Genomic DNA, 21,502 nt, shown 5'->3' with positions numbered 1-21,502 from the left:
CATTATATTATCAATATAATACATGCGTTATAACCAGGCGATAATGGCTGGATATTGGCCGAGTTCCTTTTTTGTGTCTTATGAACCGAGACGAAGTCGAGGTCAGTAAAAACACACACAAAAAAAAGACTCAGGCTAATAACCAGCCATCTTCACCACACACTTTGTCAATAAAATTTTGTAGCAAAAAAATCTGACCTGTTTATTTCGAGAGCCGGGAAAAAAAGCCAACTTCATTTGTTGCACAATAAATTCACGAGGGTCGTTTGTGTCTTTTTTGTTTTCGACTTTATCGCCCACACTGTCCAAAAGTCACAATTTTTTTTTTTACGTCCACTTCACAATCTTTTTCTTGCGCGGAATCAAAGCGGGAAATCCCGAGCGGGCAAGGTGGGCCCATCTCAGTTATCCCATTATAACACAGGATTCCTTTCGTATTGCCCACGGGCGCTACCAGCTATTTTATGAAGTTAATAAGGCTAAAAGTAAACTAGAAGTGTATCTGCGACCAAATGATACCCATAAGTTCAAAACTCCTACTGGAAAATAAAGTAAGTTTATTATTTCCTTTACAGGTTTTGTTTCGTTTTGTTTATTTTCTTCACAAAAGGAAGTATTTACAACTGATAAATCTCGTGTCCTTAACAACACCTTCCGGAATATTTTGGTGCCAAAAACAAAGGTTAATAATGCAAAATGCGTTTAAAAAGTAGTTGGTTAGAGCATTCTTTAAAAGAAGGTGACCTCTCTCGATTTTGTCTCAGATGATTATTTGTCAGCAAACGATTTAAACGGCAGTCTAATAAACTTGTGAATATTATCATTCGATGTAGAGTAATACATCGTCGGTCCACTTAATTTTTATGAGAGTTAACACTTTTCAGCTGTAAATACTAGTTCTTATTAACCGAGCGGGAGGTCTGTATGGGACAGTCTTCACCGAGGTCGCCAGTACAGACCGAACGCAGTGAGGTCTGTACCAGCGACCAAGGTCAAGATTCTCCCAGACAGACCGACCTAACTCGGTTAATAAGATGTTTGTTATATGGCTGTGTCCAGAAAGCAACGGAACATTATATTCTTTGTAACTTTTTTTTCTAGACCGGTCTAGATGCCGGTCTAGATAGAAAAATCTAGACCGCTTTCAATATTGATTTCAGCTAATGAAATTCGTGAATTCGGTAGTTCCTAGTCCTTGTGAGACACAGCCATATAATAACAACGATTAATGAGAGTAACTGAGGAACGGTGCACCTACTCCCCCCTCCCCTAGCCTAACAAAAGTCAAAAGATTACGAGTAGGGTTATTGTTGAGTTTCATTAGGGGATGGGTAGATGCGCCGTTGCTTAGATCCTGACACAAATCGATTATCGGCGCACAACGAGGATTTGTTAGCACTAGATAAACCAAGCACTCATTTTTGTTAGTAATATTTACAATATTAACAAGTTGGTTTTAAAATATCGCATCTCATCAAGCTGTCATTCCTATAGTACTGTCATCTTCAAAGTTTTTTATCTTCCTTTTCATTTCAAGATACTTCTTAAATATAGCGTCACCTATCCTTGGAGTAGTGAACTCTCCAAAGAGTTCGGGTGCTTTAGCCTCTCCCTGGCCAATGAGATCAATTTTTCTCAAAAGATCGTAACAGATCCTCTCACTGACGATTGAGTCTCGCTTGTAGTCCGTGTGACTTTCCACGAATCTTCGCATCCACTGAGCTGTTGTAAGTAATTCGCCTTGAGCAAAAAGTAAAAAGTAATGATCGCGACAAAAAAATGCCTTAGTTAAGGGGGAAAAGATTTATTTTAGGATTGAACTTTGTGCCTCCCCCCCCCCCCACCCTCTTAGAGGTTGACCTCCTTCTTTTAAGGATACCCTGGAGTTATTACATCGTTGGGCATTGTGCATTGCAGTGAAGTAAAACCGTTAGCCCTAACAAAGGGTTACATTTTATCATGTTCTACCGTAATGTAAGAGTTAGGAGTTAGCAGAGTCAAACCTTAAGTCCTTTGTTATCTACGTAAAACTCTATTGCTGTTAACTTACCGGAGGCCTTTCTCGAAATATGGTTCAAATATTGGGAAATGGTGCAGTGCGTGTTCAGGTCGATATCTGTGGTCGCTAGGTAACGGTTTATGAGTGGAATCAAGCCGGGGAAATCGCCATCCTACAAAACGAGAAGTCAGACATCAAGTAAAGATAACTATCTTGTTCATGCTTGGTATTTTTTTATGTCGGCGAGTGAAACTAAGTGGTATGCTAGAAAAAGATAACAAAATGATCACGAATAAAAAATTAATAAGTCATTAAAATGAAATTATAATATAAAGCTTAAAAGGAAAACATATTGGAAAACGTATTCTGTAAGAAAAGTTGCATAGTTCTACGAAGCTCCATCTTATACTGTTTATTGAAGCAAAAGTTTCAAATAAGACGAAAAATGACGGATCCGATGAAGATCTTATTGAAATATGTTATCTTCACTCCACGATCATGTGTGCGTCCCTCTTCTTAATCAAAAGCTAAAGGAAAAATCAGGAGGGATTATTTTAAGATTTGGGTTATCTATGCGGCAGTCGTCTTCATCTTTATTTATAACATAACCAAAGTAAAGCGCGCGTTCTGATTGGTCAATTTAGCGTCCCCCATTTGCCCGTAGGAGTACGCTGCTGACGTGAGCAAATGCAAAGAATATTTTTGCGCGCGCGCTTGTTTTTTCTGATCACGTAAGATTTGTTAAATAAAAGGGAACTCTTTAGCTACAATGTATCAATCTTAAGTTATAAAACAATTGGTAAACACCACAGCGTACACTATTGAGTTATGGATGCACTTGGAAGGTTTGCTAAGCACTCAAGAAGCTAGAGTCGCTCTCGGCTATCGCCTAGAGCGACTCTTACGCTTCTTTTGTGCTTAACAACCTCCCGCGTGCATCCAAAACTCAATAGTGTACGCTGCGGTGTTTACCATTTGTTAACTCTCACCTTGCCGTTGATAATCTTGTCAATCGACATCAATTCAAATTCTCCGTCATGACGTAGGTCGCCGTTTGGGCAATTTTCAGCCTCTTTCACAGCAACACCTTTCGGAGACAATACGTAACGAGTCGTGTTTTAAACTCGTGTATGAAATATGGTGTTTAGATTAAATAGGGCAGAAACAATTGCGCGCGTTTATTGGAAACAATTTGGATATATCAACAAAGTTCAAATGGTAAATTGGCCACTGCAACAATTACAAAAGCTGACGTTTCGAGCGTTAGCCCTTCGTCGAAACGTCAGCTTTTGTAATCGTTACGGTGGCCAATTTACCATTTGAACTTTGTTCATATATCCAAATTATTTCGTTACCCCCACCGACGCAGCCCCAAACAGTTTCTTTCGAAACTATCAGCCTTTATTTATTGGAAACAGTTTGTTTATGCAAATACCCTATAAGACCCTATTAGCCGAGTAGAGTGCAAGACGGAAATACGGTACTAAGCTGAGCTATGTCAGTTAAAAGCAGCCAATAACTTGTCGAAATACAGTGTAAGAGATGAATAGACTGGACAATTTGCTCACTTTTACACAGATTTCTCCTGAAACTAAACTCTCCCTGTCTGACAGCGTCCCTCTTTTGCGCTTTGACCATATTTTCATCTACCTGGCAAAACAACATTAGCAATTGAATAAAGCATCTTAACCAAAAGGTCACAGTGTCTCCCCCTTCCCCTCTTCCACGAAATTCTACCCACCTTAGACATAGGAATGAGCAGATTGAGATCAAAGGACAAAATCGCCCTCGTGAGGAGTATCACAAATGTCACAAAAGCGGCATTCTCAAAGTCTGTCAGTTGTATCTAACAAAAAATTTGAACCACCATAAGACCAAAAATAAATGGCGGAACTTATTAATCAATTATACCATATGGGAAAAAACAGTAATCACTGAGTTCCTGCTTCCTCGACCACTTTGGCCACTGAGGAATTCATCTCTAATTTTGCAAGAAGATATATTATAAACAGATCCCATTCTGGCGTACTTCATTAAATGTCTCTGTGGACTAGTACCAAAACTAAAACACAAAGGAACAAAGATAGAGGTGTCATCTTCTTTACATCAAGGGACCTGAACTCCACTCTCCATCCCATCGAGGAATTAGGCTGTGGTGGCTTGAAACGCACAGTTTGCCAGTTGGTGGAGTTTATGTTCTGTTAATAAAAATGAAGAATCTACATTTTTGTAACTTACTTAGTCTAAGTTGCTTATACTGATCTCAAAACGTGGCAACTTGTCGAACCCTAACTTCGAGAATTTAGCCCTTCACATGTTTGCAGTACTTCCAAAAAATGTCCAACAACTTTTGACAAAATTTAAACCTACCATGGAATTCAAAGAATTCAACAGAAGAATGTTTCAAGCCGAGCTTCTGAGACCAATGTTGTTACATCTCACCTCAAAGAGATCTGAGCTTTCCTCGTCATCTTTGTAAAGGTCTTCAAGGCACAGAGACGCCACAGGATCCCAGATGAACAAGTGTGCGACATGTCGGGCCAGCGGCTCATCAACGCCTAGAATATTGACGATAAAGCAGCGTTACATAAAAGAACGTCAAATTTGAGAACAGAAGGAATTTCTCTATTTCTTTTGTTTGCTGTCAGAGGTATCAGATTTCGAGGCGAAATGAACACAACTCACCCGTTTTACCTGAATTCAGCCTGATTAATGTTCTCAGTTTTTCGGTTTATCTCAGGCTCTTTGATCTTATTTTAAAATATTTTCATTGGGAAGGAGTGCGAGACGCGAACAAAAAAATATATTAGAGAATGAAAGGGTCAACAACAGATGTCCTGGTGAAGATATCCTCGTGGAGGTGACAAATTGTCATTTACTCCACCAGAAGTGCGCTTTTTGTACACCGCAGGCCATGCAAAATTCATAATGAAGCACTTTTGCTGGTCAAATAAAGTACATTTTGGAAACAAAATTAAAGGAAAAGTAGTTACTGAAGAAGCAAAGTATTGAAACTGTTAACGAGCTACCACTTGACTCGCGTGTGCGGAGGGAAATTTCTTAAATGCAAGTAGGGGGGCCAGTGTAGCATTTAGAATTGATTTTTCTCATTCTCCGAGGAATGCCATGTGAACAAAAGCTCTCACCCTTTGTATAGTATGAAAATGTAGCTGCGTTCATAATTCTAATAGTCGCTGCGATTTGCAAGGTCCGAAACCTATCATCAATGTGTTCTGTTGTTGCCAAAGTGCAGGACTTACCAGCAACGACGAGCTGTTGGTAAATATCTTCGTCATACACTAAGTCGATGTCGTTGTAGCCATTTCCTTCAGCTGACAGATATGTACTCACGGAATCATATCGTGACTTCGGTATCACATATCTGTTTTCCTTCAATGGCTGTCGAAAAGGAAACACAATACTGAATCAGAAGTAAGAGGTTTTCTTTTGCAAAAATATGAAAATGAAAGTCAGACGATGAAAGATAGTAGTTGAAAAACTACGATTAAAGAATTCAGAATGTTTAAAAATTGTTTAATCTTAAAACCTACCTCGAGGCCTCTTTCCTCAGGAGTTCGATCGTCTGTTGACTCAGAAATTATTCCCCAGCGGCAATCTACATCGGAAAGATATCCTCGTGCAATAGGAGTTCCAGCAGACAAAGCCATCTAACGATTAAAAAACAAATGCATCTTACTGAGTTGAAGGTCCGTACTGTAAGTAACGGACCGACGTTCCGTAACTTGCAGTATGAACGGGAAAAAAAACCAGGTTAGTTTTTTATCATATCCCGGGGTTCAAATAGTGGGGGACATTTTCGATTCAAACAAGCTTTTAATCAGAATTTAGGTAGCCGCACAGTGAAATATTGCCCGACAAATTGACAAATTATATCCCATGCATTAACTAGTAAGTAACTAAGTAAGGACTTTATTTATAGAGGGGGCCACGTAACAGCTGTGTAGCTGACAAACCGGTGGTCCTCTAACTAGATTATACAACATTACAAAAAACTGATAAATAAATAGATATATTAATAATTAGAAAATTCTATAATAGAAATAGCAGGATAGATTAAAAATATTGAGAAAGATAAAATTAATTTAAAAAAATTAAAGTTAGATAATGTACTATTGCTTAATATTGATTCAAAGTTGTTTAGGTTTTTATATGAGCTTATAAGATGCTTTTTCACAGCTGTTTTGAATAGTTTTACACTAGGCTTATTAAATATTATGGGGAAGGCTGTTCCATAACCTTACTGCGTCAACACTGAATGCCTTGCCACCATCGTTATTTCTTAGGTATTTGGGATACACTAAATTTAAATTGCCGTGTCTAGTAGGTCTATTGTGTACAGAACTATTCGTCTTGAGCAAGTCTCTGATGTAAATCGGAACATCGCCTTTAAGGCTCTTAAAAATCATCGTACGTTTATTTCATTTGATTTCATAAAAAAAGGGCAACCAGCCTAGTTTACTAAAGTTTACAACACTTCTAGAAAGCTAACTAAGAGCTGACCTTACATTGACCCTACGCAAAAGTGACTTAAGAGAGGAAAATAACACCTCACTTTCGTGGACGTTCAATTAACAAATGGTAAACACCACAGCGTTCACTATTTAAACAATAGAGCGTTTCTGTCGAGGAACTATCGGCTGATAACTGCCCCGCGGATGAAGACTATCGAGTCCGTGATCAATTTGAACCGACAAGAATCGGAGAAAATTTCGTGGTGAACTATAATGAGTTTTATTGAAAACTAGATCATTGAATAATGCAATTCAAGACTTTTTATTGGCTTAGCAATTATGGTATATCAGCCAATATACCATAATCTACAAATATGGCAAGCGTACATGTCAGATTAAAATTAAAAGGGAGCTAAATATTTAATAAAATTTAATAGCTGTTATTACAGTTGAGCCCACGCTACAACGGTATTAGTTACAGAGTACGCGAAAGCGAGGCTTTCGGGTCAATCTTTCAAGAGAAAGCAAGCGCCTAATGATAAAAATTCGAGAAAAATAATTACGAGTTCCCGTCCAGATTTTTCATTTATCTCACAAGAAGAGAGGCTACAATTACTCAGTGGAAACTGTCCTCGTCATTTAACAAAGCCTAGGCTGAGAACGTGGCTTTCATACTGTGTAGGAACAGCAAAAGATGGTAGTGCTTCGAGTGACGCCAACAAACGCGAACTAATGCAAAGGTGAGCGGTAGGATGTACGATCGTTCCTCCTGCCTAATATTCGTACAGCAATAACAGTATTTTTTTCTCCCTTTTAAGCGTATATAACTTTATCTTTTTTGTAGAATTGTAAGTTACATAAAAAATGGATGGGAAAACAATTTCACCGAAGGTTGGAAACACTTAGCAACTGACTCAAGAAATAATGATGATGTTTCCTCGTCCAGCACGAGTTCTCCGAACACTCCGTACGAGTTTCCACAAGCTGCAAACTGGTGTCCCATCCAGAGTGCTGAATTTCCACCGTTCACAATTGAGAACATGATGAATTACTTTATTGAGAGAAAATCGGGAGATAATAAAGGCAATAAAGACTACTTAAAAAGCTAAGGACTGTGCTGAAAACTTCATAGTTTGGAAAGCCAGTATAGAATCGCAACAACTTTGAATTACTCTTAATATTATCAATGTTAAAGAGACTTTGTTGGAGCATACTTTCCAACTCTTTCCTAAGCTCCCTTTCTTGTTCAAGTCCGGTTTCATTTTTTCAATAAGTTCTTCTTCGAGTTCCTTCCTCTGAACCTGGAGACATTCTTTCAAGCGCTTCACTTCTTCTTCCTTTTCTTTAAGTTGCTCGATTAAAAGTTCCTCTTTGCTTTTAGCCGCCTCAGCTTTATCAGTAATGAAACTAGGAAATCCATCTTCTTGACTGGTCTAGTTCCCTTACACAACCGCCGCGAGTTCTTATGTAATAAGCTTTTTAATTCCATCCTGTCTAATCCCTCGCACAAGCTCTATAGCTTACTACCTCCCAAGAATGAGTGCGAAGTCAATTTAAGGAGTCAGCACTCTTTTACTACACGGCGCCTCCACACCATTCGTACTCGAAATAGTTTTATCCATCACTATGTCCATAAAGCAATGATGTAATATTGTTTTTCTCTTAATTATATATTTTTGTCTTTTTAATTAGTTCTTCTTAGCCATGTATTTTTGTAGTATATATTTTATTGTAAATCAAACGTAATTCAGCCTGTGGCTGCAAGGTTTTTGATAATAAACTATCTATCTATCTATCTATCTTGAAATGGAATATCAACAGATTCTAAATCAGCTAAATTATCGATAGAGTTAGACTGGGAGTTCAGTAGAACTTCATCTTTGACTTCGCGCTTTGTTTTTGTCTCACCTGCAGCTGAGCGATCAACAGGAGCTTTCCGCTTTGGCTTTTCCTCCGGTGAAAAACTGAATCTTGTAGGAACAGATCCACTTTTTAGATATCGTTTTCCTCCCACACAACGCTTAAAACAATCTTCAGAAAAGTGCTGACTGCAGAGGTAAGAATGTTTCGACACAGGAGGGTCTTTTCTCTTTATTCTAAGCAACCAGGTTCGAAGAAGCTTAGCATTGTTTATAGGTCAGTAAAGAATGCCACGACAGTTTTGAACAGTGGCTTATTACTTCTGTGAACACATCTATAAGCGATGCATTGCCTCACAATAATTTTCACAACAGAATTAGGCCGGATGAACTACCAGCTCTGCAATCACAAACGAAGAAAACACTCCACAGGTCAAATTGTCATACGAGTGTTTGTGGAGGTGATTCCATTTGACCCGAAAGCCTCGCTTTCGCGCACTCTGTAACTAATACCGCTGTACCGTGGGCTCAACTGTAATAACAGCTATTTAATTTAACGTTTTTAATAAAACAATTATTCCACTCGCGCTTGTTGGATATGAGATGATTATCGCCAACGATTATCGTTGGCGATAATCATCTCATATCCAACAAGCGCGAGTGGAATAATTGTTAAATAGATGCACGCGGGAGGTTGCTAAGCATGAAAGAGCCCTAAGAGTTGCGCGAGGCGATGACTGAGAGCGACTCTAGCCTCTTGAGTGCTTAGTAAACCTCCCAAGTGCATCCATATCTCAATAGTTTACGCTGTGGCGTTTACCATTTGTTTTATAGCATAACACTGATACCTTGTAACAAAAGAGTTTTCTTTTATTTAACAAATCTTATGTGACCAGAAAAAACAAACGCGCGCGGAAAACTAGTCTTTGCATTTGCTCATGACAGCAACGTACACCCAAGGGCAAATGGTGGACGCTGAATTGACCAATTAGAGCGCGTGCTTTACTTTGGTTGTGTTATAATCCAAGTTCCGAGTTCCTTACTTGAAATATATGACTGAGAATGAGAATCTCTTTAAGTAAGACGAAAAACAATGCCCAAGTTTCAGAGCAATTACACAAGCAGAATTATCATATCCACCTTTAATAATAATTGTTACGGTGATTATGGAGGTGTGCGTACTCTGATTGGTTGAGGATTGCGTCATATCTCGCTATAATCTCGCTCGAAACTCACTATTTTAGGGAAGTGTTTAATTTATAATTTCTTTTTAGTATTTCATATAGTATACATATTCGCAATTTATTGTGCATTCAAATTTGTAACAGTGATTTCTTATTCAACTTCATCATGTAAAGAGCATTTGATCATATCCTCCTGTTTGTTAATTTGCTTTATATAAATATTAAATATTATCATCATTATTATTGTTATTATAATGTCCTCATACAAGGTGACTGTATCAGGTGCGCGAAATTTCAAAATGGTGGCCTCGCATTGAGTCAATGTTACTAAGGGACCGGAGTGATGGTCGCGATAAAAGATAATTCAAATCAGGTAAAACGTAAAAGATGCTACTGAGTATTGCGTAAAACTGATGAAACAAAAATGTGAATTTTTTGAGGCAGATAAACCAGTCAAATTCACACGCATAGATTTGGTACGTTACAAGGTTGCGGGAAAAGGAATTCATGTAAAGCAGTTTACGCCTCAAGCTCAAGGATGGAAATTTCCCCGATACGAATTCGACCGGATTAGTAAATCATATTCTCTAAGTCTGGGTCGCGTAATTGTTAAATGGGATCTGATGAGGCAAAGGTGCCATGTTTACATACCAATATGGGACTCACTACCGCGAGTTGATCGTAGAGGAACCTTGCTTCTGTGATGTTGCAAGCTTGTAAAGTGACCTTTTGTTTCAAAGAGAAATATAATTTTTAATCAGTTATAAGACCTATAAACTTCTTTCCTAAAGGCATGATTAACAGGTTCATTAGAAGAAAAAAATCAAAATAAAGACATTCTTACTTACCGAGTACGATTTCCGTACTTTAAGTCGCTAACCGAGTTCCTTCCACTCGAGTTTATGGTTCAAGTACGTAGCGTCCGGGCCACAAATTCGAGCAGGAGAAGCAAGGTTCTTTATTGACTCTCAGACTATCGTAATATTTTTAGTATATTCATAGACTTGAGTTCCAACTTAAAAGCAGAAAGGGGGAAACGCGGCCTGATGATAACAGCGTTGCACTTCGAGTCGAGAGATCCGGGTTTGACCGGGTCATCATACCTCATTGTGTTGTATTCTTGGGCAATAACACACTTTACTTTTACAGTGCCTCTCTCCAGCCAGGAGTACAAATGGGTACTGACGAATCGTCAGGGAAGTCTGATGAAATACTGTGGTGGGGGGGGGGGGGGGGTAGCCTTTCGATGGACTAGCATCCCTTCCAAGTGGAAGTAGTAAGGACTCCTAGACACTAGCTCTGAAAACCGCGGGACAAGCTCTGGCTGTATAGACCTTTTGGGTCAAGTAAACACTTAACCTATCTGGGTAAGAGTGTACCTGAAGACAAGACATCCCTAAGCCGCAGCTTACACTGTCCATATAGATGTGATCTGGCAAAGCAGCCTCTGCTCCTTCTCCTTCAAGGGTGGAAAACGTCTCCGTAAAAGGTGAAGGAGTATCTGCGTCTTTGAAGACTGAAAAGTGATGGAAACAAGTCAGGAAGAGATAAACAGCTACTTGTTGTCACACAGAAATAAACGACAATGTTTGAAAACACGTTCATTGATCGCATTTTACAAGCATCTCGTGCAGACGTAGGGCTTTTTCAGGCCCTTCTTACGCCATCGGGTACAGCCCCTCATACAGGGACTTCTGCCCGATGTTTCTCAATAATTATAGTGCTTTTGGGGTCACACGATAATTGTAATGACACGATTACAGGCGATGGTCAAGCCATAAGTTCTTTACACAAAAATAGCAAAGAGACGAAAAGAAACAAACAAATAAACGCACGCGAAAATATCAATTAACCAAACGTACTTGGTACGTTGATAGCAACTTTTAAACCTCTTCTTTCTCGAATGTTTTGAGTCATTGAGCTAATAAAAACGACAAAATAATTAAATAAATAATCATCCAAAATCGTCAAAAAAAAAATGCTGAAAAGCATAACTTAAAAACTAGGTCAACTGGACGGCTTCTAAGCCGGAACTAGGAAAGAAGTTGGATGATACCAATTGGACACTAAACTATACTTAAACAAATCGCGTAACAGAGAGTTTTGTGTGCGCCTGAAAGCGTCGAGAGGTGAATCTGCGTTTCCATCATCCGCATCTCAAACCTCTCCCAGCTCCACCTAAAATAATACACTAAACCACAAGCTACGCTAGATAAAGGCGTAGTGAGTTTTAAGCAGTTTTTTCGAGGGGTTTTCCTGTGCTAAAAGGAGAAAAACCGAGTTTACGGGTCAAGAATTTCTTCTTTGTGGTACTTTTGGTTGTGTTTTTTTAAAGGGGTGTATTTTAAAAATCCAATCCATCACCCTTCCCCCTTGGATCTATCCTTTGATTTCCTTTAAATTCCATAAGTCTAGGTTTGAAGAGCAGTTGACGACTGTTACGAGGATCGAATTATTTTTACTGATTCTGTCACGCAATCCCACACTTTTCTAGAATTATCTATAATCTGTAATATTCCAGAAACTTCTTTCATGTGACTCAGCAGTTTCCAAAAATAGTACAACTTGTAATACGCCATAAATAGTAATAGAACATTCTAGATAACTAAATTAAATGTATAAAAGCTGGCTTGTGAGATATACAAAAGAGATTTGCCCGAGGGCTTACCCTCGTGGCTTGCTGACTGAACTTTTGGAAGCTATGATATGACAAGGCTATGACTTTTTGACCTTGCGATATCCGGAGAGAAGAAAGAGAAGAAAAAGACGATAAACGAGAAGGGAAGAAGATAAAGAATACAGAGTTCACTATGAAGTCCTCCGGAAGAATTTGTGTACAAGGAAAGAATGCGATAAATCAAGAAAGCCAAGCGCTGTGGTCTTCAGTCGGCGGATGTTGGAATTAGAAGTTGATCAAGACGACGAACACTTACACGGCATGAAGGATTGTAAGCCTGCTTTATGAACTGCTTAACTTAATCTTTAACCTAAGTAAATTAAACAATGTAAAACTAATTAAATAATAGTTAAAATGGGTAACTGCTTGTTGTTACATTTTTGTTGCGTGCCATATATCGTACTCGGGAGTCTATTTTCATATATGCTTTGTTAGCGGACATTTGTTGGTCATTCGTGCACGTAACACGACTTAGAAGAGGTAGTCGCTGCACCTATTGTCATTGTTTCTGGTCATCAAATATACAATTCTCACTCTTTGAGCTGGTTTTCTTACCTGAATCTGAGTTGATTCTGACAGACAGCCTGGTCAGGAATAAACATCGAATAAGACAATTCTTTGGTCGGAGTTGGTTCAAAAATTGGAAACGTAAAGTTGGGGCATCCCAGCCTGGAAGTAAAACATTCTTCATTTCTGTTATCATAATCCATCAAAATTTTTTTGCTCGTGCGAAACTGGTCAAGACGTGTCACAGGACCGAATATGCTCCTGGGGGAATATCCAGTGTTGGTATTTACTGAAAAAGTGGATAATTTTGAAGGCGTGCTCTTATTGGCTATCAAACTTCGAATAACCTCTACTAAGCTTGAGCAACTATCTGTAGATATCCATCATTAGCCGCCCTCACTTCGGTGAATAGTTTTTAATCATAATCCATGGCTTGTGAGATCCCTTGGTTGTTAATACAAAATTCCTTCACTATTGAGCAATGTCTTTGCTAGTCTTGCGGTGAATTTAGACTTCAAAGTATTTATATTTATGATATATCATAGAAGTCAGACGGGAGGTCCGAGTATTCTGATTGGTTCGTACTTTGTCCGTATTTTACGGACCTTTTCCACGCAAATGGTCATACGCCATGTATTTTGTTCACGAAAGCCGGCGAATTTAAAACAAAGAAATTTATTCCAAGTTCCTTGCAATAAACTATTCACTGACTCGCATGCTGGAGCTGTACCGAGGAAAATTGGCCCCCGGTCGCTTTTGTACGTACCCCACTGCGCTCGGTCTGTACTGCAACGACCTCAGGCCGTTAGTAAGAAATAAATCTCTAGGAGTTTTTCCTAGACTCTGTACCGATCATACCTTGGAAATGCCACGATAGACTGAACAGCTTCTCCAGGTTTGTTCAAAAATCTCTTCATCTCTTCGCGTCTATTTCAGAGCAAAAAAAAGGAAAAATATAAGATAAACAAAATTATTAAAAGGACAACAGCTTTAAGAAGAAACAGCGAAACCTAAGGTCAACAGTAAATGCTTAGTGTTACATTTACTCATAGAAGTACTTTTCGTCAAGGAATTGACTTTGAAAGAATATCCTTAACTTCTGTCAAGAAAGAGAGACCTAGAAAAGCTTTGGGTGCTCTCCTCCCCCGTCCCGAGAGGAAACGACTCACAGACATTCTGACTGGCTGATTGCCTGGGTCCTAGCTGCGAGCTGGCTGGTCACAGGAAAAATATTTCTGTACTGAACTAGATGTAGTGATTGACGGATAGATTGATTGACCAACAGGTAGAGGGGAGAGATATTTTCGTCTTATCACGGACATGGGGACGAACAAAAAACTCGCCTGAGCTGAAGAGTCTTTCTCAAATGAGTTAAAAATTAATAGCTTCATATGTCACTGACAGATAGATAGACTGACTGACTGACTGACAGACAGACCGACCGACTGTCTAACCGACCGACTATCAGGTAGACAGAATGTCAATCACACGGAAAGAGGGACCCAGACTGACTGACAGATTTCCCCTTATCACCAGCTTGCATGATACTCGTACTCCTCCAGGTTGACATGTCTCTTTGACTTACCGTAATCTCATGTTCAATTCAATAATGTTGAAATATGCCAGACTTTCTCCCATGGGCTGCCCTGGTGATGCTAAGAACAAAAAAATCAAGAAAAGCAACCAGTAAATGTGGAATTTTTGTTTTTTTCGTTAGAGAGGTCGCGGCATTTCTCTTACAGGCAGGTGTAACCTTAATTTCGCGTGCTCGTGCTGTTTTAATAAAACCATGACGTATGGCAATCAGAAGTAAGGTGTGACCAATAGATTTTCTTCAAATGTTTTACAACCATTTAATTATACCTTCAACCATATAGCTTGCAAATTCAGGCTTCCAAGAAATTGGGTAGGTGCTGCAAAAAAAATTGTAAAGGCAAAAGTAAGTAAAATCAATAAAATTAAGACGTAAGAGAAAACAGACAAAAAGGAAGAAAACAAAACCAACAATAAGGAATTAATTTGTGAAAAATAGCAAGGGTTATTCTATCCCCTGGCAATCTAAAGAGGCTCTTGGATCTGGACCAATTAATGGCCTGCATCAATTTCCTTGCAGATGTACAATGACACACATTTTTTCACGTATGCTATCATTACCTGATATTATTACCGGTAAGTTCTACAAGTGACAAATCATCCAGAACATCCTTTGCCTTCAAATTGCAGTAAACTTTCTCGTTTTCGTGGTCAAATTTCAAAAGGGTGTACTCCATCTGAAATGGAAGATTTTGAATAAAATTATTTCAGAATGTAATGACTTCTTACTAACCGAGCGCGAGGGCCGTACCGGGGAATACCATCCCGAGGGCAGCGAGGTCCCGGCGCAGAAACAACCGAGGGCCAGTATTTCCCAGTATGGCTAGAGGTAAGGAGATTAGCAAGTAGTTCTAAGATTGACGCTCGAACCAAATTTGTTTAATTTGAATTTGCTGCCTTTGGTAAGTAAAAGTACACGGCTTAGGACCCTTTCCGTGGAAACATTTCGGCAACGATCCCGTATGGCATAATACGGACATAGAAATATTTCAGGACTACCTTGTCACATAATAGTTATATCTTATTAGACGTTTTGTTGTTTAATATCGTTGATTATTATATGGCTGTGTCTCACAAGACTGGGAACTACCGAATTCACGAATTTGATTGGCTGAAATCAATATTGAAAGCGGTGTAGATTTTCCCATCTAGAACGGCAACTAGACCGGTCTAGAAAAAAAAAGGTACAAAGAATATAGAAAACTGGCATATAAGACACAGCCATATAATAAACATCTTATTAACCGAGCTAGGTCGGTCTGTATGGGAGAATCTTGACCTCGGTCGCTGGTACACAGCTCACTGCGTTCGGTCTGTACTGGCGACCTCGTTCAAGATTCTCTCATACAGACTTCCCGCTCGATTAATAAGAACTAAGTATTTTGACCAGTTGTGCCGTATTTTGACGAGCCCTACAGGCTCGTCAAAATACAAATAACGATTAAAAATACTCAGCGATACTACACAACAAAACGTCTAGTAAGTTATTTATTATCCAACGTGCCAAATTGTTATTTCAGTGCGGGCGAACTTCGCGGATATTCACTTTACTGACAGAAGCATGCGAAGCCAGAACGGAATTGGCGGGTTGTCGTGTTGCTACTTTTATTTCCTTCAATCAAAGAAGAAATTTCCCAATCGTCTAGCTGTTTTTCTTCGTTCGATTCATCTAATAAAGCTGGATCTACATTTGCCAGCCATACAGACCGTTCTTCGTTAGAAATATGATTCAAATTGTCCGCCAATTTTTTTTTCGTAACTTCATCGCTTGCCCGAGGCGAGAAAACCTGTCAAACCGGTTTTCTGGAGCACAAATACCGCGTGATATTTGTACTCGTCTATGGCGTTAATTGTACTCTACGGTGTGTAGTTGGATAATAATGAGCAATTTTGAGTGTGCAATATTGAAGATAATTATCTCAATTCTGTTTGACTTAAACTGTACTGTTTTGCCATTCCCTCGTGGCATGCCCTCAAGCAACCGTTTTCGTAGAAGAAAAAACGGCGTCATACCTTCACACGATGATGTGAATCATTTTTAAAATGACGTTGCAACTACATACAGTATGGAATAGTGTCTGAAGTGACTTTGCACGTAGAAGTCATTGGATATATCAACAAAGTTGAAATGGTAAATTGGCCACCGTAATGATTACAAAAGCTGACGTTTCGAGCGTTAGCCCTTCGTCGGAGCGAATGAATGATTACTGTAGTTTATCTACTTCAAATTGTGCTCGAAATCAATGAGTAAAATGAAAATATGAATAAGCAAATCGAAGCTTAGGAAGCCCAGTTCTTGCTGAAGCAAAACTGGGCATTTAAATCCAGTCGCCTACATATTAAAGATCATTATGGTATCTTACCTCATCTCCCCATTTCAGACTATCATGGTCTCTGTCTTTCTCTCTGTTGTAAATGTGGAGAAACTGTAAAACACCGTGTTTACGAACTTCGCCTCTGTACTGTTTTGTTTCAGACCACGACAACGGACATCCTTCAGAAAGGAGACCCATGTTTTATACTTGAGCTGAGAAGGACAAAAGAAGGGTGTAGTATCGCTGAGTGTTTTTACGACTTGTGCCGTATGTTGACGAGCCTGTAGGGTGATAAGACACACCAAAACGTCTAAAACGTTATTTATTATCCAACACACCAAATTGTTAATTCAGTGCGGGGACACTTATTTACGGGGAGTGCGTGACAGGAGTATGGGAAGATGAACGGAATTGGCGAGATGTCGTGTTGCTGTTTCTATTTTCTTCAATAAATGACGAAATTTCATTTTTCTAACTGCTTTCCTCAATAAATGACGAAATTTCATTGTTCTAACTGCTTTTCTTCGTTCGATTTATCTAATAAACTTAGATCAATATTCGCCAGCCATTCCGGCTCTTCGTCATCAGAAATATAATTTAAACTGTCCGTCATTTTGGAACTTCAATCCAATTTTTCGCTTGCACGATGCGAGGAAACCTGTCTAACCGGTTCTCTACGGTGATATTTGTACTCGTATTGGGCGTTATTTGTAATCTACGGATTGTAGTTGGATAATGAATATTACCATGCGCATGAAGCAATTTACATTCCATTTAAAAATTCGTCCTGCCCGAATGGCCTAGTTTTAAGCACTACCAGGTAGGGTCAGATAAATTACGCAGGCGTAATCGAAGGCATCGAGGGCGACCATAAAGCCGGCATAAAGTCCAAATTTCTTAATTATGATACGTTTAAACACTCTTTACAAAAGTCGAACATGATCGACATTCTCTCAACCGAAAGTGCTTGTCCTAAGTGTTTAAGAGGAAACTTTTCTATATTTTTTGCGGTGTTATAAACAACATGTTTAGTGCGCTCAAACATGTGAAATTTTAACTTTGACTATCTGCAGAGGTGACAAAATCCAAGTAATCAATTTAAGTAAAATTGTATTACTTGGAAAATATAACTGTCTATATTTTATTCCAAGAGAAAACAGTTAACGATTAAATATCAGGCTTATTTTCCTTTGCTTGTCGGCTTATTCGCTTGCTTTCGAGTGCTCGACGAGGGAGCCTTTTTCTCTAGAGTTACGCCGTTTAATTTTATTTTATTTGTTTGAGATTAAATTTACCTGATTCTTCTCTCCCTCCGCCAAAAATTAAGGGTTTTTAGTATTCTATGATTCCTCTCAAATGTAGTCAATTTTTAAAGTTCCCCCCCCCCCCTTTTACGCCCTGTTGGAAACGACTGATACCCCTGAAAAACATTCCCTCCCAACCCCCCCTTCCTCAAGCGATAGATAAAGGCTGGTTCCTAAAGAGATATAGATAAATGATGCATTGAGATACGCTCACTTTGGGTCACAAAACTTGGATGCTGTCATCACTTGCTTAGAAAATTGAAGAAGTTCCCAGCCCCCTTTAGGTTTTTGCAACTTTGTTTCCACAGGTAACCCAGATTCGCACAATAAGCTTTACTATGGGGAGGCATATGCTTTTATTTTGCTTGTATTGCAACATGAACACGTATACCTGTTTACAAAGGTTCATAGTGCAATTTTGGGCCACCTATGTTGTCTCAATAAGGTCAATCCGTAATCGAGTGGGAAAATTGTGTGACACTGCTAGCGGAGAGTTGACTGTATTGTAAAGGGTTACGAAGGATGACATTGAAGTTAGTCCTTCGTCACAGGAAAGAAAAACTTAAAGCGTTTTAAAGCGGATTCATCAAAATTAAAGTTGAAGAAAACAAAGCTAAGATATAATTTCATTTAAGCCATGAAATTTGCATTCTGAGTGGGGCAATACCCTGGAACGTGTGGCATTTTGCTTTGCTGTAGCGGCGATACCGTGACAACGATGCCGTGAGGGGCCTAGGACCGGAAATAGTTTCCCTAATTGTTTACTTGCAGTGCTGTTATCACACTGACAGAGCTATTGTTGTTAATTTTAGTTTAATGAGGGCAGGAAGGAATTGATGGATTGTGAGGTGGATTTTCGAAAACCCAGGTTGGGAAAATACACGGCTCCTTCGAGGTTGTCTTCATACCAGTATCCGCCAGAAGTTTCGCACTGTCCAGGCAACAGGATATCGAACAATTCAGGAAAGGGCTTCACCCTTATCACAAATAGTGTGTTTCTGTAATTAAAATGTAATGGAAACTACAATTGGTAGGATCTTCATGAGAAGAGCGCAAATGTAGTCATGTGAAAATGAATGAAGTATGAGTACATCTCAAGCGCGTGAAATAAACAAAAATAAGAAGCGCACCATTAATTCTTCGCTTTCGAAATGACAGCCGAAAAGAATGTGGAACAATCGTGTCCAAAGTAGGGACAGGTCCCGCATGATAGTTTTTTCGCTTCTGTCGGAATTGGTTTGTAAGCAAAATAAATACACAAAAACATCATGCCATAAATACTTTGATCACCGCGTCACTTATAAACCGTTTGCCACCCTGTTACAACCGTAAGCGTAACTGTTAACAATTAAAAGGATAAATGAGATACAATGAAATATATGAAGTTCATACATTTTGTACTGCGGTATTAGATACGTATGATGCACGATCCTCGCAGTAGATAGCGCTATTTGAGCAATAGCGAAAATCAGACCTGAAAAAAATCAGGCCTGTACGGGATTCGAACCACTGACCTCTGCGATACTAGTGCAGCGCTCTACCAATTGAGCTAACAAGCCAACTGGGAGCAGGCCGTTAAGTTGATTCGTAATAAACCCGTGAAAGTGATGAATTAGATACAATGAAATATATGAAGTTCGTTTATTTTGTACTGCGGTATTAGACACATATGATGCACGATCCTCGCAGTAGATAGCGCTATTTAAGCAATAGCGAAAATCAGACCTGAAAAAAATCAGGCCTGTACGGGATTCGAACCACTGACCTGTGGTTCGAATCCCGTACAGGCCTGATTTTTTTCAGGTCTGATTTTCGCTATTGCTTAAATAGCGCTATCTACTGCGAGGATCGTGCATCATATGTAAAAGGATAAAATTTTACATAGCTCGACCAGACCAATATAAAAAATCAGCATCCGCCTCCCGGGTAACGTCCCGGAAGGAAACTCTAAGTATCCGTCAAGACAGCAAGCAGCTTAACGCATGCCCAACCTGTTGTAACCTATACCGTGCTCCTCCACCTACAGACGCTATCTGTCGCTAAACGATGCAACATGAAAAATTATTGTGAAAAATCTTTTTTTCACTCGAAGCTAGGACCGGACAATAAAGTTGACACAGCCCACAATGTAGGCTACTTATTAGGACGAGTTAATTAACCTTAAAAGCTCACCATGATAATCCTTTTTCAGAGCGGCCATGGTTGACTTTGAGTCAGAATGGATGGTGGGGGGAGAGGACGGGGAAAGGCTGGAAGACTAATTTCTGGCGGCATTACTCTGTCCCCTTTCCTTTTCCTTCTCTCCCCGGCCTTCCGTTGTTGTGAAAATCAAAGATAGTAGCTGTAACTTTCACATTTTTTTCTTTTTAATCACACTTGGGAATGAAGAAGTTAAGCATCTACGCCCACATAATATGCTAATTTACATCCGAAGTAGAAATAAAGAATAGCTAATACAACGAGCCAGAATAAAACCAGTATTGGGGGAGATCACGTCAGGGTTTATTTATGCATTTACCTTGGGTGGATCTCAAAATATTCTCAAGAAAAGTAAACCTTGCAAATGTTAACCTGACTTGAAATAATGACATGCATTTAAAGATCAAACAAAGCCGAAGTTATATATAGCTGCATGTTTTGGGGATCTGTACATTAATTTGCACGATGCTTTGCGACAAGCAATACTTAGCAGAGTGGGCGCTACTTTTGAGGTGTCTTCCGATGGTTAATGATGTGTTAGATCACTCTTGGTATTGTACCGGGTCTCGGCAATCAAAAGCGGCAGGGCGAGAAATAGCGGCATAGCTACGTTACTTTAACTTTTATGTTCATCACGTAAATATGATTGCTCAACCGCTCAAGAGCATTCAATAAGAGTGATCGAAAAAGAGGAGTCTGAGAAGGCATACGCATCGAATTTGACACTCGCCGAGTTCGAACACCTCTCGGCCATAAGTAAAAGTCTAAATTGAGATCAATTCAGGAAAATTATGGAGAAACTGACAGCTCATCCAACAATTTAACTCGATGAGAGGATGTAGCCCTGAAACTTTCAGATCAATTTATCTTTCTCAAAGGTACAATACGCATATTTTCGGAAATTCACACGTTAAGTTCTAAAAGACTTCTTTTTGTCAGTCAGACAGAATCATAACCGCAAAAATCGCTAGGCTTTTCGATGATTTTATAGCATGCACAAGCTCAGAAAACTTCTCCTCGTTAAAAACGTTAATTCTTGGAAAACGCTTGACAGTTGTTAACATTTGTTGGCATTTAGACACTGCGAAGATCATCAAGGTTCGTTATCTAATGCATACAGTGATGTAGGCCGAAGAGAGTTTAATTTACGATGTAAAAACTTTTATAGATAAAAAAAGGAAATATTTATCAGACAAGTAAGCGTCACTTACGTCTGGTGGTGGCCCAAACGATGTGAAAGACTCCTGAAAATCTCCGGTAAAACTTTAAAAGATTAACTCCGAGAATTTGGGATTCAAACTCTTCGGTGTTCTCCTTGCAACTGAACGCTTTGTTGCGAAATTACACCGAAAATATGCGTGATTTAAAGGAGGCTAAATCCATATTTAATTCG

At 39.1% G+C, this 21,502-nt stretch overlaps 1 protein-coding gene across 1 annotated transcript; it reads right to left on the bottom strand.

The window, feature by feature from the left end:
• Positions 1-537: 537 nt before the first annotated feature.
• LOC111330338 (glutamate--cysteine ligase catalytic subunit) lies at positions 538-21,502 on the bottom strand. Its single transcript, XM_088759477.1, is given in 21 exon segments — positions 538-1,489; positions 1,492-1,740; positions 2,051-2,171; positions 2,989-3,086; positions 3,568-3,649; positions 3,741-3,845; positions 4,105-4,197; positions 4,442-4,557; positions 5,260-5,398; positions 5,551-5,667; positions 10,166-10,240; positions 10,894-11,030; positions 11,377-11,435; positions 12,747-12,860; positions 13,557-13,625; positions 14,284-14,353; positions 14,562-14,611; positions 14,853-14,968; positions 16,655-16,818; positions 18,819-18,908; positions 21,321-21,502. Coding segments are annotated over 19 exon segments (2,007 nt in total). The 5' UTR covers positions 16,805-16,818; positions 18,819-18,908; positions 21,321-21,502; the 3' UTR covers positions 538-1,442.

This window comes from Stylophora pistillata, chromosome 1, assembly GCF_964205215.1.
Source record: "Stylophora pistillata chromosome 1, jaStyPist1.2, whole genome shotgun sequence".
Lineage (NCBI taxonomy): Eukaryota > Metazoa > Cnidaria > Anthozoa > Scleractinia > Pocilloporidae > Stylophora > Stylophora pistillata.
Note: the sequence above shows the minus strand (reverse complement) of the source record. Positions and strands in the feature narration are given on the sequence as shown.